Source organism: Prunus dulcis, chromosome 5 (genome assembly GCF_902201215.1).
Source record: "Prunus dulcis chromosome 5, ALMONDv2, whole genome shotgun sequence".
NCBI classification, from domain to species: Eukaryota; Viridiplantae; Streptophyta; class Magnoliopsida; order Rosales; family Rosaceae; genus Prunus; species Prunus dulcis.
This window is the reverse complement of record NC_047654.1, coordinates 944,292-961,965: the sequence shown is the minus strand read 5'-3', so window position 1 is coordinate 961,965 and position 17,674 is coordinate 944,292. Positions and strand designations below refer to the sequence as shown.

Genomic DNA, 17,674 nt, shown 5'->3' with positions numbered 1-17,674 from the left:
AGATTAGGAGATTGAGCTTGTGAGAATTCCTCTACATCTTGTCGCCTTGTGTTGGTCCTCAAGGAGGGTCGCTCAGGTTGACGTCTTTGGTGTCTCGAGCGTGACTGGCTAACTCCTTCCTCGGTCCCCAAGGGTCGATCCCCTTGGATGCCCTGCCCGTGGGGCAGATTAAGAGATTGAGCTTGTGAGGATTCTTCTACAGCCTGCCACCGAGTGTTGGCCCTCGAGCGGGTTGGTGGGCGTCGGTCGTTGCGCTCGTCGCGCGACGGCTCACGAACTCGAACTCCTTGTGGGCCCAAACGGGCGTGGACATTAGACTGTGGGCCTAGCCTCTCGAGCACATTGGTCCTTGGTCCGAGCCCCGAATGGCTCAGAGTATGGCTCGCGGCTGTCTGCATCTCATCTGCTCGATCTCGATCTCTCCTCTGTCGGTTTGCTCTTGTCTGACCAGCCTGAGACCTCTCGAACTGCTCGCCGGCGTGCTGGTGTGCCCTTTTCTCCTCGTCCCTGGGTCCAAGGTTTGGGCCTTGATTCAAGTTGATCTGCCTGAGTAGCTGGCCGATCAGGTTGTTCTGATCATCGACCTTCTGTGTGAGCTGATCGACTCGTGAGTTGAGGTCCACCTGACTGCGCGGGTCAAGTAGAGTGTTGTGCATCGGGCCCAATGGCATCTGGGCTAGGGCTCCATTAGGGGCATACACAGGTGCATACGCCAAGTGTGATCGCAGAGGAGGGAGAGAATGGATCTGCTCCAAGACTGGGACGACGTCGGAGTAGCCATGGGGCTGTGCAGCAAATCCAGTAGTTGAGTGGTGTGGCTGCTGCTGTGCTCCGATGGTAGGACAGCGAGGCAGAGCAGCTCCAGTAATCGACGCTGGCAACTGCAAGGCTGTGGAGGTCCCAGGGTCATGTGGCGGCTGTTCTGCAATTCCGGCAGCTGAAGGCGGCTGCAAAGCACTAGAGGATGACTGCAAGGCGTTGGCAGCCACGATTCCATGCGGTTGCATTGAGGTTTCCACCACGAAACCATGAGATGGGCCCATCGTGGTGGCATTACTCTTCGTACGTCTCGTATCAACCATGGTTGTTTGAAAAAATGTGTGAAAGATGGATTTTGGAGCACGCTTTGAATATATCTCGCGCTCTCAATGAAAGCACCAATTTGTGGGAGAAATTTCCCCCAAAAGAATATTCGCCAAAGATTCCTTCGTCTTCTCCGCCTCTCTTTCTCCCTGCAAAACAGATCGGAGTAAAAGGACCACACCCGGGAGGTGTTGGCCAAAGGCCCTCCGATGCCTAAGTTAGGTAGGGTAATTCAAGGAAAACCGGGTGGCCGGAGCCGTGTGTGGTGGCCGGAGCCTTGTGTGTGAGAGAGAAAGAGAGGGGGTGGCTAGGGTTTTTGAGAAATAATTTATGCAGAGTTTTAGTAGGAATTTAGGCGTACCTCAACCATTGTGTGTGGCTATGCTTTTATAGAGGTCTCGGAGGCTAGGGTTTCAGAGGAATAATTCCGTAGATGGAAGGGAATTATTCCTCCCCTTTTTTGGAATTGATTTGATTAATTAGGGATTTGATTAATTAGGGTAAATCAAATCCCTAATTGTGGTAGGTATCAATCAATCCTGATTCAATTTAGGCAATTCCTCATTTAATTGGGGATCGTGGTAATTAACCAAATCAAATCTCAACCTAATTAGGTAACGTTCAATTTAATTGGATAATTCCCAATTAAATTGAGTAACTCCCAATTAGGTTGATTAATTCCCAATTTGGTCAAATAATCCCCAAATGGTAGGAATTATTTGACCTAGGGTTTGATTTAATTAGGTTCCCACACCATCCACATTAAGGTATGATCCATGTTGGATTATGAACTTGATGTGAGCCAAAAGAACAAATTCTTTAAAACCTTTTTCTTTTCTTCTTGTCAGTAGCAGCTATATAATTTACATGTTGAGCTATTTTAGATATTTCTGTTATTCTTGTCATACATAAAATTTCAGCTACAAAAGAAAAAGGCGAACCCTAGAAAAAGAATTGTTCTGGTAATCAGCTTCTTTATAGTTGTGGTGGAACAGGTGCCCGATCTTGTTGCTGCTCAATGAGCACGCGTCTCGAAGGCGGACCAAACATGCTCAAGACAACCTGCAAACAACACAATGTGGAGTACTGTCAATCCAAACGGAGCAACCCGATCCATGGTTTCCATCTTTATTCAAACATATTTGCTTTTTTCAGCTGTTAATTATTGTGTTCATGAGTTCTATGATTTGCATCAAGGATGGTAAGGACACGAGCTACGAAAAGTGTACTAACTTACCGGCAAGAACACGAGCCCGTGCAAGAAACCAAGAAGAACCAATGCTAGGTACATTTGAAAGTAATATACCTATAAGAGCAAAGGATGGAAATACATTAGAGGCTGCTGACAGTACTGGCCAGTGTAATCGGACAATGAAGTAAACGATTTAGTACCACAAAGACTTCCGTCCTCGAGAAACAAAGCACGATGACCCCAACTAACTTCGTCAATGTGATTCCACTGCAAAAGCATGTCAACAAAGAAGATATTATACAAATTGGGGATGCAAGTTAGCACGGAGAAAAGTTCTACATCTGTATCACACACGAGCCCATTGGCATTAGACTTAACATTTCAGCTCTTTAATGAAGCATGATCTATTGCGTATGATGCTCTGAGATGTACCAAACATAGCGAAATAAACAGGAGTTAGTGTCCTTTTTTTAAATAAAAGTGGATCGGCCATTGGGATAAGTACCTGAAGACAGAGGCTCCCATTGTAGCCAAAGCCTCCTTGGTACGCTGATCTTTATCTCCTGTGCTAACCTGTACAGAAAGTCTTAGATACACACACTTGCAGAAAAAGAAAAGGGTAGCGTGACACATTGACACCAAAGGTTACTTGAAGTCATAACCAAACCAAGATTTGAAGTGACCATGAGCAGAGAAACTACAAATACCTTATAAGGAATTTTAAAACCATTAAAGTCATTAAAGCAATACATTGAAAGCATTTTGTTTTTCCGAAAATTTGACTACTAAGTATCTTATTATCTTTTCTTTGAAAAAAAACTGAAATGGAAAAATTGATGGATCAAATCTTTCTAACCTGAAGACAAAAGTAAATATTCAGATAAATGTTTAATAAAGTGATACTGACCGAGAAAGCATGTGTCATATGCACGCAAAACTCAACAGAAATGCCCACTGCCATTACAAGATTAACAACAGAGACTGCATTCAATTGGATGTTAAGAATTGCCATCACACCCTGTAGAATAGTATCTTGTGAGCAAAGATGAGAGCTAATGGAAGTGTTTTTTTTTTTTTAAAAAAAGAGAATTTTTAAGGAAGAAAGATCACCATGAGATCCACTACAATCATTGCCAACACCAATAGAATAATTGATGAACTCCATAAACTACAAAACAAATTTGAAGGAAATATCAATACATCAGTCATTCAAAACAAACACCTTCTTGCAAAATTTATTTTCTAAATTAAAGAAGCTGAACACCACAAGTAGTCTTGTCTGATATTGAATTAAGGGCTAAGTATATCAATACTGACCTGCAAGTGATAGCTAGACAAACAATAAACACAGCACCTGGTACAACATAATATATATCCAGGTTATTCTTTTTAATAAATGAAACCGCATTTACCATTATGCACATCTAAGTAAATACATACAAGTTCACAGTAAAATCCGAGTTCCAGAGATGTAACATTTTACGGATTCTCTTTCTTTTTCTTTTTTTGGTTAAGCTATCTGCTATCTTCTTGTTCAGTGCTGTGAAAAAATAACTAACCAATGGCTATAGAAAGGTTGATCAGTGCTGTTCTCCAAATATCAAGGTATTGCTCAAAGAACATATAGAATACTGAATATGGGAATATCTCAATCTGCATCAGAAAAGAAATATCAGTTCAACAGACATACCACGACTAACACATAAGTGAATCAATAAGTTAATTTATTTTCATAACATAATGGAATGATAAACCAGTGGCTTAGGGAAATGGGCAAGACAAGACTGCTGTACTCAATCTAACTGGGAAAATTTGGGTATTTGGTCCAAGGACCCAAAAAGAACCCATTTTGAAAAGTGGACCCTTTTTCAGAAGTTCAAAAAAATGAACCCTTTTCTGCATAGAGAAAGACTATTCTACCCACATCAAACCCATCCAAAAAGGAAAGGGCTTTCAACTCCTAAGAAAAGGAGACATTTTGCGTAGTTTTCCTGTTGGGTTTCACGGTTTAAAATTATAAGAAACTAGCAGTTTACATGCTTACTGACTTGGTAGATTCTCTCCTCTCTTGTTTTGACACTTTTTCAACTTAATTATGATAATAGCCATTTTGTTTGGACACATACTTATAGTTTGTTATTTACAACGGCAATCCAGTATAAAAAATATATGAGCTAATTAATACTATCTATATATATATATATATATATATCTAAAGGGAATTTATGGAAAAACATATTTTGATGTGGCTTTATAATATTAAGGATGTACTGTAAATATATCAACCATCTTCGCAAGTAGCCTTCAAATCTTACGTTCAAAGAATCAGAAAGTCTAGAACTGAGCTCCCGAGCAGCCCTCATTGAATTTACATAGTCAACCTAAAATAAATTGTAGATATTTAAGTTATGGGGCTCACTTTAGTATTAATTAATATAAAAGAGATAATAGATAAAAAATGAAAATTTTGTTTGTATTGATCACAGACGAGATACCTGCTTGTTGAGAGGTGTATGATATGTACGAAATGATGATGCTGGAATAATGTCACTTCCATTGCCTGATAGCCAAAAATATTATTAACTATTAAAAAAGCAAATTTAAATAACAAGCCACATCTAATGACAGTTTAACCTGAAAGCACATAATCATAAAGGCACAAAATCCAATCCACAAACCTTTGAATTCCACACTGCTAGTGTAAGCTCCATGGCCACCTTTAGCACAATCAGAAGACGGTAGAGCACTGAGGAACCAGGGAAGTTTTTCTTTAAATTGTGTGGTAGATGGACGCCCATTGCGCAGATCCGAGTGACGAAAGCACTGACACGGAAAAATTGAAAACAAGAATTGATGCATGCGTAACTAGACACAGAAATTTGGTTAAAACGCATCATTAGTTATTTTACCGTAGTACAATCTTTGCACACTCCACCCAGGCTACAGGAACCATCACTGGAAGAACAGCAGGGAGGCTGGAAGACAACTTAATTTTAGTATCAAGGGGATTGCAGAGACAAAAACAAAACAGGATGAATTGTGGTATAAAAGATGCATAAGAGGACAGCAAAAGAAGTATTTTCTTTCAAATTTTATATTTTAAATTCTTGCAAGTAACTGTAATGATCCATAGTTCAGAATGGTATCGGACTGAAAACATCCAGCAAGTTTTAAATTCCCAAATGGTGGAGTTACTCAACATGCTCAACTGAGATAAAAGTAATTCCATGATTCCAAAACTGAAGACAACTCTGCAATTTTGGATCTAAAAGAAATTCCAAACATCAGATCATACTAACATGATTCCATAACCATAAAAACATTCATGCTAAGAAAAAATGTATCATCACCTGATCATCAGGAGGGCAGTAGGCCCCATTTGTAAACTTCCGACAGCACCCAAATGCTTCTGGGGATATCCACACAAGAAAATCATCAAGCCATGACGCAGCAGGCTTGGCGATGTAACTTGATTCTGGAGTTAAGGATGCTCTTGCAATCTGTGGAAACAAAAGGACAATTAATACATGCATACAAAAGGACAATTCATATGCATACAGAAGGACAATACAGACATATACACTGCAGAATTAATATACAAGAAGACAATTCAAACACATACATTCTGGAATTAATGATGATCTAGCATTCTATAGACACAGAAGGACAATTCACACACACACACACACACACACACACACATCTAAAAAGAGGATTAAACAAATGGGCAAGCAGACATAAGGGATGGAAAAAGCCACATGCATATTGATTGAATACAAAAGGAAACATAGAAAGACAGAAGAATGAAGGTCATGAATAAAAAAGGTTGAACTGCTAAACCAAACTGTACAACCATCTCAACCATTCGTACTGAAATTTAATAGCAAGTTGTAAAATAAAAGCTCAACAGAGATAAGTTCCAATCATGTTCATATAACAAATGAACAGAGAACTCAGATATTAACGCTATAACTTTCTAGCATTACATATTATATTAAATATACTAATCCCTGTATATAATTAGAGATTGGGAAAACATGAATACTTTCCTCCCTATATATGAATTCAGTTTAACACATTGATCAATGGGTTTAGCAGTAATATTGGAAACAACCAGCTGAAACAAGCAAGAGACATCAAAATGAAAGCAATCATTGTACGATTATCAGGGAAACTCTGGCATGTGAATCAGAACAAATGGAAGAGGCACGTAATTTTCTAAAACTGTACCTAAAAGCTAGGAATTTGCCCATTAGCAAAGAAAAATGGAAGAAGGTTTTACCTCATTCAAAAGAGAATCTGAATCACATTGGCTAATTGAGCATAATTGGTTCGTATGCCTTGATTCTGAACTGAGGAGCAGAGCAACATAAGCATGAAGAAGCTTTTCAATGATGGAAGCATTAAGATAAGTGTTTACATAAAAAAAATTTACCATCCAAAACAACAATGGAACTTCACATTAGTCCAAAAAGAACCGTCTGATTTGAAAAGGTTACATGTGATGCAAATTCTAAACAAAAGAGTAGTTCTCGTTCCAGATAGCCACTTTTGGGCTTGTACATGGAAAAGCAAATGAAATGCTGAAGGACATCATATATGGTAAAGTTTTCATCAGAATGGTTATATGTGATTCTGGCTAGAGTATCAGCAGCAACCTCAAGGACACCTGATCCTGTTCTACGATATAAATATTGACTCAAGAACTAGACGTTCATAGGTAGTTTGAAAATATTCATGATAAATCAGGAAACAGTGAACATGAATAACAGTATGATACCTATAATTGTAGTTCTTCACAACAAAGTATAATGGGGGTCCAATTCGGAGGTACTCTGAAACATTATTGAAATACCCCTGCAATATTTAGAAGGCAGTGTTACCTCACAGAAAAAGCAGAATAATCGATAACCNTTTATGAATTTGATAATTAGGTAAGCAGCTTATAGACCTGAAGATAGGAATCTCGGGGAAGAACAATTTTTTGTTCCAACCCAGGCTGAATTCTGGTGCACAATGCCTACGAAGTTTGAAAGAATCAGAGATTAACTGAGGAGAGGGATGAGCACAAACGGAAAAATTGATGTTGGTATATATAAGATACATTGGGGGGAAAATTCAGAACTCACAATGCTAGCCAATGCAAATGCAACAAAGACACAAATGACAGCTATCTTAACTCCCCAAAGACTGAGAATTGGAGCATGGATCTCCTGAAAATGGAAAACAAAAGCAAACGTAGTTAAAAGTTAAAGCAGAAAGCAAAAGACTTATCACAGCAAAGCATACGTGAGTCATAATAAAGTTACCACACAGAATTTTCTACGTACAAAAATAGCATACAACATACTAATTCTTAGAGGTTCAGTTGATCATATGCATTACAGTAGAATTTGAAGTAACTTTGGTTCTTGACATTGCAGCCTTAAAAATAAAGAAAATTATGAAAACCCTGGTAATTCCAGACTCTGTATCATCCCTATCCAGACTATTTACTACAACAGCACAAAAATCCAAAAAAACAAAAAAAGGGAAAAAGAAAAGAAGTAGTCACCTTCATATAGCGCGTCAGCAAACCAGGTTTTCTCTGATCAATGCCTAAATAAGACAGCATTCAAATCGAGATTATATAAATTTTGATAATTAAATAAATAATGGATAAGAATATCATATACTGAAAATTAGTGTGAGCAATAAGGATAATGCACCAACCAGATGTAAGTTCTAAAAATATTCTGATACCTTTATCAGAGTTGGTGTATGATGAAATTTTCATGCATGGGAAACAATCAACCCTCTTATCTTCAGTTCGCCGAAAATCAAAAACAATCAAAGCTACAAAAGCAGTTACTTGAAGCAGGAAGTCCAACAGAACAGCTAGTGCTGCAGAAGAATGCACAAAAGTAAGTTTATAGAATAGGCCTGAGGTAAGACAGAAAGACAACAACCAAGTATTAAAACTATTTCACAGATACAAAAGTTAGAAGGAACAAAATTTCCAACCTGCAAACATAGAGAACACACGGCATGCTGGCATAGGAATAAAACTTCCAACCGCAAATGCTAAAACCTCTGATAGACTAGCTAGTGTTATGGATGGTCCAACTTCCACAAGTGCATTGCTTATTCGCCCTTCCAGAGACAACTCCAAGGGTTGCCGTTTAACAGCATTCACTAGTATACACATATTATCTACCCCAACCTGATAAGATGAGAAACCCCAGAATATTATAAGCTACACCAAAACAATCAGTAACCAATATGCATTAAGAAACAATTCTGGAAAACTAAAATTTCAAAGGTTTTAAAAGTTAGACTGAAGCGAGAATGTATGCTTCAGTCAGAACATGACAGCCACATATATAATTCAAAATATACCTAGGAGAAAAAAAAAAAAAAAATATATATATATATATATAGTGTTGGGGAACTTACAGCTAAAACAAGAAATGGGATAACTTCCATAATGATTAGCGTAGATTTTACACCAATTACACTGAAAAAACCCACTGATCCAAGAACCGACAGCATGACAAGCACAACTCCAGAGAGACCAAGCAATACCTGGCAGTCAACCATACACAATTATAATGATATAAATAATATCTCAATTTTGAACCTAGAGAAACTAACATTAAATTTTTTTAAAAAAATAAACACAATTTCCCAGTCTGTCGAAACAAAATGAAAATAATCGAGACCATACCTTAGACGAAATGTAAAATGATGATAAACGAGGTGAGTCACCCAAAGTAAGAGATATATAGGCAAACATCACTAGATAGCTTATCTGCAATGAATTAAAAAACCATAATTGGACAAAAGCATTTATAAAGATTCGCATGATGGAACTTGTCAGTTGTCACAGTTACACATAACAAATAAGAAATATCAAATCAACATAACTGCATAAAGTACAGAACTTGAGGATTACAGTATATTCTGAGCTTTGATTATGAAAGGAAACATGCAACTAAAACGAAATAAAGAAACACTCACCAATATAGTAATGGCATCTGCAGAACTTTCTCTTTTTAGTTCTTCTTCAACAGAACTTTCCGATGAAAAAGAAAGTGTTAAATTTCTAGATTGCACCATTTGCAACAACTCATCCTATCACAAACAAGATACTAATCTTAGAGTTTAAGAGGGATAAATCTATCTTCCTCAGAAAAGAAAAATAAGTAGAGATAAATCTGTTCGCTTTCCGGCAGAACATGCAGGATAACACAAACAAGTAAACCTTTGCCAACTTAATAAAGGCTTTCTCCCACGTCACTGCTCTTTCAGTCTCATTCTCTTCTTTACTAATAGCATTGTTTACAGGGTAAGTTATGAGAAACGCCGTTGCCTGCGTTGGAAAAATCTTAATGGTTCTGAAAAACTCAAAGAATCCAATCTTACTTTGAACAGGAAAGGATGAAAAAGTAAATTAGTTCAGGAAAAATGGAAAAATCATTACCTCGGAATAGTTTTTCCCAGAGAAGCCTCCTAAGGCTGTGCTAGGATCAAGAGGGCCTTTAAATGCACTCATGCATTTGTCAGCAGATGAATAGTGCTTGAAAAACAGAAAACGCAAATGTCAATGGATCTACTTTCCAGGAAATTATTGCCATGTTCTTTGAGAAAATTGGAATGGTAAAAAACTAGCGAGCTAACTGACTATAGAACAAGCTGGAGAGAAATCTAAGCGTATTAAGACATGAGGTTGGTCATCTGATCAGATGATTCCGGCTTATCTAGAAAAAAGCAAATATGGACAGAGCTCTACATTCTTATTATTTGACAAATTCAGCAGAAAATACATATTACAAATTAAGCATACTACAGTTATTAGATGCACATATTATAGATCAAACAATAGGACCAGTATCCCCATTTATCCATCACCTTTAAATGAAATTATAAACAACTATATTGCAGCCCCATTTTTACTGGCATTATAACGCCGATAAGCATACAAGGATAAGATGCACATATCAGAGATCAAGCAATAGGACCCATAACGTATGCAACCCACTACCCAAAACAGCTTTAAATGATATTATAAACTATACCGCAGGCCCCAATTTGTCTTCCAAACCCTGAGATTACAAATGTTAATTTTAACCATTCACGCTCTATCCAAAGTAACACGCAGTTGATAGTAAGTAATGTTCAATCTGGTAGATATTGTGCTTTCACTATTAGTTTATATTGGAAATGATGGCCCCAAAAGATAACAAATATCAGTAACAATTTAACCAACAGTACAGAATCTCATTAGACAATAAAGTAGATCCGCGCTTTAGATAATATGTAAATGGAGATTATAAGAATATACCTCAAAACAATACTTTAGGTGTTCAACCCCACCATAATCGTCATAATTTGCAGGATTCATTTTGAAATACTGGTACCATGAATATCATGAGAGAAAATATTAATCAAAATCTTAAAGATATCTAGATTCAACAGTTATGTTAAAAAAAAATTAACACAAGGAAATTCAAGGATCCATTTGTCACAATGCAATAAATTTTTACAAATGAATAAATTGTTGGTATAACAACTTGAAAAAGAAAACTGACACTCAAATCACAGTGCAAGATACATATGCCAATCCAGCAAACAAGGCATTCAACAAGCCACAAGGCTACTGTAAAAAAGTTTATTATCATGTACACATCAATTCATATACTAGACACATAGTTCTCTTTGTTTTTCTATGTACATCGACCTGGAACAAAAAAGAAGGGTTTGGCGGGGAAGAGGAACAGCTACAGATGGGCTATTAATCAATATACATATTTAGATACAGGCTTTAAGAGACTCAAATTACACTTCATGACAAGTAGCTAAAATATTGACAAGAATGATTGCAAGAGATGTTTAAAGGGTGACACACGGTTAAAATAAAAATAAATTTAATAAAATACTAGTTTCATTTCATTTACCATTTTAATATGGGAACACTCAACTAAAGCAGAGTTGTACCTGTAGGACACTTTGAGTGGCACAATCTTTGTCCATTGGCTTCATGCAAATATCAGCAAGAGATATCACCGAGCCAGAATAATTTGCTTTAATTCCATCAACCTGTCAAATACAAGTAATGTTGTATTAGAAGTACTTGTTTTTACCACACATCAAATGCAGAAAAAAAGGGAAAATAAATAACTGCAGTACAATTCAAAACAAAGAACAAGGCTAGTCTCATACCAATCTTAATAGATAAACACTTAATTCTGAAAAGTATCACTAGAGTAAAGGATCAAATACCTTCTTCTGTATCTCAAAAAGTAACTTAATATTTTCCTCTGTCACAATGCTAGGTGAGCTACCATGCTTAACTTCTGGAATTGTTGCTAATATAAGCTGCAAAAAACACAAGATGTGACATGAGTTTCTCCCATACCAAAAACAAAGTAATGATGAAAATTAATGGCAAGACAAAAAGAAGATGCAGCTCATTCCCTAGCCTAGAATGTCTGTTGGATCTATACTTTTTTACGTCCTAATTCTGCTATCTTTGAAAGTTAACCAGCTTGCTTCCCCGTACGGTAAAGTATAACCGCTCGTAATATGAAAAATAATTTACCAAAAGAAGACATTGTAACAATGTAGAACCTGCTCAATTCTGTAGAAAGGGGCTAGGTGGCTATCAAAAAAATTCTTCTCTTCTGCTGCTTTACTCCCAGGCCCTACCCATAGCTGAAACATTGCACAACTTAAGTCAAACAGAATTGTAAAAGTCAGATGATAACATAAAATTCTTCAAGGCCATAACAAATTGAAATGTAAAAACTTATATTTCTGGTGACCTTCAAAAACCATGGCATGCATAGTAGAGTCTGGAATACTAAATCTCAACAAGAAACCCACACCAGTGTATGCACGGGATCATAATTTTGAATTAACAACAAATGAGTTGTAAAATATCTTCACAACATTTGAAACTGGTCATAAGTTATGCAGATGTGTTCCATTCTATAATGATACATTCAGTAATGGTTCCAAAAGGCCAAAAACGAAATAAATTTATGAAATAACACAGAGAACTATAAAAATAATAAATAAAAAAAGATCATTCACAGTGCATCCGAGCACATTTCTTCGTTTAACACATAAACAACACAACTTAAGAGAAACTATTCAAGTAGCAAATCGAACCTTCTCAGGCCTTGTTTCCACCTTGAAACGGATAAGACCCAGACAAAGCAGCAGAACTAAAGCCAAAGATGAACATAACACTATGACTGGATTCCTAGCAACCCATGTTCCATATCTCCTGTACATTCAAAATGTAATCTTTTAAGTTAGAAACCATTTCTGCCTTAACTGACATAAAAATTTAATAGGTAGCAATCATTCTACAAGGAATAGCAGTCACCTGAAAATTTTTGACATGTATCCTTGCACAATTGAAAGTTGGACACTATTTCTAATGTGAGGAGCATCTTCAAACACCTATTATCAACAATTTTAGTCTAAAGAAATACGTGATAAGAGCAGCCTACAGCAGCTACAGAGTATAACAGTAATATATAGTTGAGCACAAATACAGAAATGACAGTAAACCACAGAAGCTAGAGAGGAGATACTATTAGTAGAACAATTGACCATAAATTTTAGAGACAGTTTTTTGTGGTAAAGAATTGTGCAGATATAGAAGCAATGAATTTTTTTTTTAAGCATATGCGAGCTAGAGAACAATCTCACAAAGCTAAAAAAATTATAAAACAGTTAAAGAGGAAGACAATACTAGTAGAACTGACCAAAAGTTCTGGTGATAATTCCTGTTTTGTTGCTAAATGAAGAAACATATGAAAAATAAATTCCTAAGCATATCCCCATTCTGTGCATAGTTTATCAATGTAGGTTGGTAATCTGATATGCTATAAGAAATTCTTCATAAAAACTAAAACTTATGACCAAAAAACAAAAACTTACAATGGACACAAAAATGGCAACAAAATGGAAAAATCAAAACAAGATTCCCGGACTGTGGCCGGTGAGTTCAGAAATGACATATATGATCCATAAATCTTTGCACATAGATGGAATGCAGACGGCCAGCTACAAGCACACATACCATCAAATCATAAAACACAGAAGTAAATTTAAACTTTCAAACCATACACATAACATAACTGATATAAATCTCAGAACACACATAATTGACATATACATACTTGGAAACGAAATTGGTTTTCACCTGCATCGGAGGATTTTCATTCTTCTCCCTGCTAATAGAATGAACTTCACTGTCATCCATTACATTCCACCAAGGATTTGTCATAGAAGCTGGGTTGGCTTTTCTAGTCCGACGAAACAAACCCCATCCGAAGAACACACAAACTAATACGATATATAGAATCGCTACAGCAAGGTCAATACATTTAGCCTGCAATTCTCACACAAGGAAATCATATAAACAAAGCATCTATAGTACCCGATTTCACACTACCTATGTGAATCTGCGTCCAATATGAACAAGTTAAATGATGTGCGAGCCAGAAGTTACAAATATTCTACTCGCAGTTACAAATATTCTTCTCTCACCTTAATGGACCCAATTCTCACTGAGCATGAACCTCCTTTCTGGGAAACTGGTGAAACTGTGTTGGAACAAACTGTAGATGAAGGGCAATCACCGCAGGAACAGCCCAGTGAATTATCACCACATGAATAAGTAGAGACATTCATAGGTTTCATAGCAGATGATTCTGTAACACTTGAAGAGAATCTAATGGCATATGGTGAACCTGGCACATTAGAAGGTGCTTGTCTACCGATAAAAGTAAACCACTCTGCCATAAATCACAGTAAAAGCACTAATAGTTATTAAACAGCATAAACCAAGACATTGACATACAAGCACTAGGCCTTAGCTAAAAAATGTATATTTCCACTGCATAATTTCTATAGAACACAGAATGGAACACCAATTAGGCATTCTCTAATCTCTGCCAATTAGGTGTTCACATCCCCCTCTACTTGCAAAGCCCAGAGGCTAAGAAACCCACTTTTTATAAATAAAAAAGAAAAGAAAAGAAAAGAAAAGGTGCAGCGTTATTGCCATAGTTACATTTTATCAGATATTGAAAAAGTAGCCATGTGGCTTGATTAATACCAATTTCATATGCTTGTGTTTCCATTATCATTCCCCGCTTAATGGTGAAATCCATATTAGTGTACATTTGTGCATATATTAGTGTACATTTGTGCATGTGCGTGCGTGAGAGAGAGAGAGAGAGAGAGAGAGAGAGAGACCTAATTTGCAATTTCAGAAGAATAAAGTTACCTTTAAAATTTTTAGCACCAGCACCAATAAATTCCATAGCTCGAGAATTCATGGTACCGAACTTGACATCCTTGCAGGAGTCATATAACCCTTCACCATAAGCATCAGTAATATAAAAGTCAATCCCATCGACGGTCAAATTGTTATTAACCTGAAATGGGATAAAGCTTCCTTAAATAACTCTATACTCTTCTAAATAACAGTATTTGTCTCTCTCAAAGAAAAACTTGTTTCTAAGGAAAAGACTAGAGAGTATCTTACTCATCACAGAAAATTCAAACTGTTGCCCGATCAATTAAGCGGGTAACAAACAACCTCAAATAATTCAAGAATGTTCTGTTTCTTTTTCCATTTTCCATCCACCAAATGAAACTCAAAAGTTTCATGTGCTAAACAATCAAGTAAACAGAACATAGAGGAATAATTTTAAATGATTTCCGGGGACTTAAATCTTTTAACCAGATAACTGTGAGCTGTCATTTCTGTTTTTCTTTGATACAACAAATTTTTTTTTTTTTTTTTAAACGGTTATATTGATACAACAATTATAAGACTTCAATTTTGAATATCAAGTATAGTCCTGAATGAAAGATATAGAGGCACAATTGATACCATATGAGCACATGTTAGATATAATGTCTATAAAGAACATCATACATCATAAAATAACAATGGCTTACAGTAGGTCTCTTTGGCAATCCAAGAGTTGCAGAATTGAACAGACATATATTGATTGGCAGGAAATTTTGTAAATGCAAAATATAATAATATATATCAGTATCATTCTTATTCAAATATTTATTGATAACACGATTGGAGTGCAGGATGGTGTGGGAACACAGAAAAATTTTAATAGGTAAACAGGAAATAAGAACAGGATTTCCTGACCTTGGCTACAGAAGTCACATTGATAAATAAACTCTGACTTGGAGAGCAGGTAAGCTCACAAAACAAATTCAAAAAGTTTCTTAAGCATGCCGGACAACCGACAAGAAAGGGAATTGCCTGCAAAAATAGAAATTAAAAGAATATAAATGCTATATGTTTGGGTGAGGGTGAAAAGCTTTTGGAGAGAAAATGAACAACTCTAGTTTCTTAGCAGAGTGGGTTCACGTCCAACTCTAAAACTAAAAATTACTTACTTGCTGGACCTGTGACCGTAGTGTGTCAAATTGAGTTTCTGTACAACAAACATTTCCAGTAATTGTTGGACACAAACTTTGGACCTTGGATGAAAGCAAATCATCTGGCTGGAAGAGATAAAATATGTGATAATTGGGTGATTAAAAACCTTAACAACCTTGATTCTGATAGAATAAGGTGCAAAGGTAGACTTCAAGCTAAACTGTTATCCAGAAAAGAGCAGTAACTTCTTCTACCATGTACCTTCACAGATGGAGAGCCAAAAGGACAGTTTAAGTATTTTCCATCACTACGTTTTCCACAAATACCATACATGGCACAATATTCTTCAGAATGCCTTTCCCTGAAAAATAGAAAGGAAAAAAAAAAAGTTATGTAAGAAAGCTCAACTGTTTTTTGTCAAATATAGTATATGCCAGAGGCAAACAAAAATCAAGCACGAGATAGGCCCGCCTATTATGATTCATCAGCAATATGAAATATTCACAAACTTCTAACAAAAGTTACAGTTCCAGGAACTAAAAGAAAGTTAATTGAATTATCATAGAGAGACCATATGAACAGGACATAATTCAGAACCAGGGCACGTCGTTCGAATAAAATTAAGCTAACAGTGGCAATATGAGCAATTCAAAAACTGCTAATCAGGCAACATTATAGACAGACAGACCGCATGCACACCGCATCAGCAGCACTTCAAAAGCAGGGCAAGTAATTTGGGTAGCTAGACCACCATATGCATCAGTGAGCTCACAAATTGCAAAAGTAAGCAGAATTAAGTGATTAAAAAAATAATTAAGCCTCAGAAATTTGCTAATGTGGGCAAATTGTAGTTTGGTTGTGCACGTAAAATATCAAGCAAGCCCCACCCTGCTGTAGCATTAGTCGTTACGGACGTCTGCGCATATGCTAGAGAGAGAAAACATAAGACCACCTGCATCCACATGCATGAATACAGAGAGAGAGAGAGATTAGTGAAAGTAATCAAAGTGAAAAAGTGCTTATACTTGAAACGAAATCGAATGTGCCTAAACCTAACTGTGAGATTCACAGAAGTTTTTGCCACATAATTAGCAGCACACATAGTGGAACTCTTCGTGATGACCACACCAGTATAAATTCAATTTCGAAATCAAAAGTCTGTTTGGTGACTGAGAAAACTGTTAGAAAGACTTGAAATTCTTTGTAGAAAAATAAAGTTGCCGAAATTAAACAAAAACAAAATCAAATCAAACAGAAAAAGGTGGAAAATAAAAAAAGCTTGAATTCTTTTTCTGTTTCCTGAGCAACAACCGGAAAAAAGGAAGCTTTTCCTGCTCTCTTTTTATTCAGAAAGAAAAAGGAAAAGTAAAGGCAGAGAAACAAGCGAGAAAATTGGCGAAAGTCTTTTGGACATTATCATAAAAAGCAGAGCAGAAACGAAGTTCATGCCTGTAAAAGAGAAATGGATAGGATAAGCCCTGGACGGAGGGCCATTCTCCTCTGCTTACGAGCTCAATCCAGTACAGTCCAGTCCAGTCCAGTACCGCTCAGAGCGAATGTGGAAGACGACGATCTGCGCAAAAGCGTTTGTGTATGCGTATATGCGCGTTTAATTTTGTATTTGTGTGTGAGAGTGAGAGAGAGAGAGAGAGAGGAGAGAGGGAGAAAGAGAGAGAGTATTTATAGCTACTGCTGACTGGGTGGGATAACAGTCCTCTTTGACGTTGGCAAACTTCTTCACTCTCACGATGTTCAAGGGGCAGCTAAACCAAGGCCCCAAAGCCTATATTTACGATTATGGCCTTGCTTTCGGCTGGTTTGTCGGAGCGTCGTGTTATCAATGATTTGAAGGACTTGGCCCCCTTTGGGGAAGGGGGAAGAGGGGGCGGCGAGGTTGTTTTGGTAAATTCAGATGAAATCGAAACTGTGGATGTGGCTGTTTAGTAAGTCGATGATACGCTGACGTTTCAAGGTTTGAGCTAGGCGAA

The 17,674-nt window shown here is 36.9% G+C and overlaps 2 protein-coding genes across 4 annotated transcripts in view; both read right to left on the bottom strand.

Moving 5' to 3' along the window:
- Positions 1 to 1,043, bottom strand: part of LOC117627498 — a 6,511-nt gene extending 5,468 nt beyond the window's left edge. The window contains exon 1 of the mRNA XM_034359615.1: positions 114 to 1,043. Within this exon, the coding sequence (XP_034215506.1) occupies positions 114 to 1,043 (930 nt within the window). The remainder of the gene's footprint in view (positions 1 to 113) is intronic.
- Positions 1,044 to 1,881: 838 nt separating this feature from the next.
- LOC117627301 (NPC intracellular cholesterol transporter 1-like) lies at positions 1,882 to 17,441 on the bottom strand. Of its 3 annotated transcripts, XM_034359323.1 has the most exons (39): positions 17,136 to 17,440; positions 16,574 to 16,638; positions 15,948 to 16,047; positions 15,704 to 15,811; positions 15,450 to 15,566; positions 14,562 to 14,712; positions 13,820 to 14,067; positions 13,473 to 13,661; positions 12,648 to 12,724; positions 12,428 to 12,545; positions 11,885 to 11,968; positions 11,537 to 11,632; positions 11,252 to 11,353; positions 10,599 to 10,667; positions 9,738 to 9,833; positions 9,519 to 9,626; positions 9,275 to 9,388; positions 8,982 to 9,065; positions 8,711 to 8,839; positions 8,279 to 8,477; positions 8,018 to 8,158; positions 7,830 to 7,873; positions 7,405 to 7,488; positions 7,227 to 7,295; positions 7,056 to 7,132; positions 6,558 to 6,627; positions 5,626 to 5,775; positions 5,185 to 5,250; positions 4,954 to 5,098; positions 4,771 to 4,835; positions 4,591 to 4,656; positions 3,835 to 3,928; positions 3,593 to 3,629; positions 3,386 to 3,443; positions 3,183 to 3,293; positions 2,781 to 2,848; positions 2,476 to 2,542; positions 2,321 to 2,389; positions 1,882 to 2,145 (listed from the first exon to the last, which is right to left on the bottom strand). In XM_034359323.1, exons 1-39 carry the CDS (start codon positions 17,178 to 17,180, stop codon positions 2,059 to 2,061), a joined length of 3,867 nt encoding a protein of 1,288 aa, XP_034215214.1. In that variant the 5' UTR covers positions 17,181 to 17,440; the 3' UTR covers positions 1,882 to 2,058. The 3 variants fall into 3 exon arrangements, with proteins under 3 accessions (XP_034215214.1, XP_034215215.1, XP_034215216.1); XM_034359324.1 differs by lacking the exon at positions 10,599 to 10,667 and having other exon boundaries at positions 17,136 to 17,441; XM_034359325.1 differs by lacking the exons at positions 12,428 to 12,545; positions 12,648 to 12,724 and having other exon boundaries at positions 17,136 to 17,439.
- Positions 17,442 to 17,674: the final 233 nt, after the last annotated feature.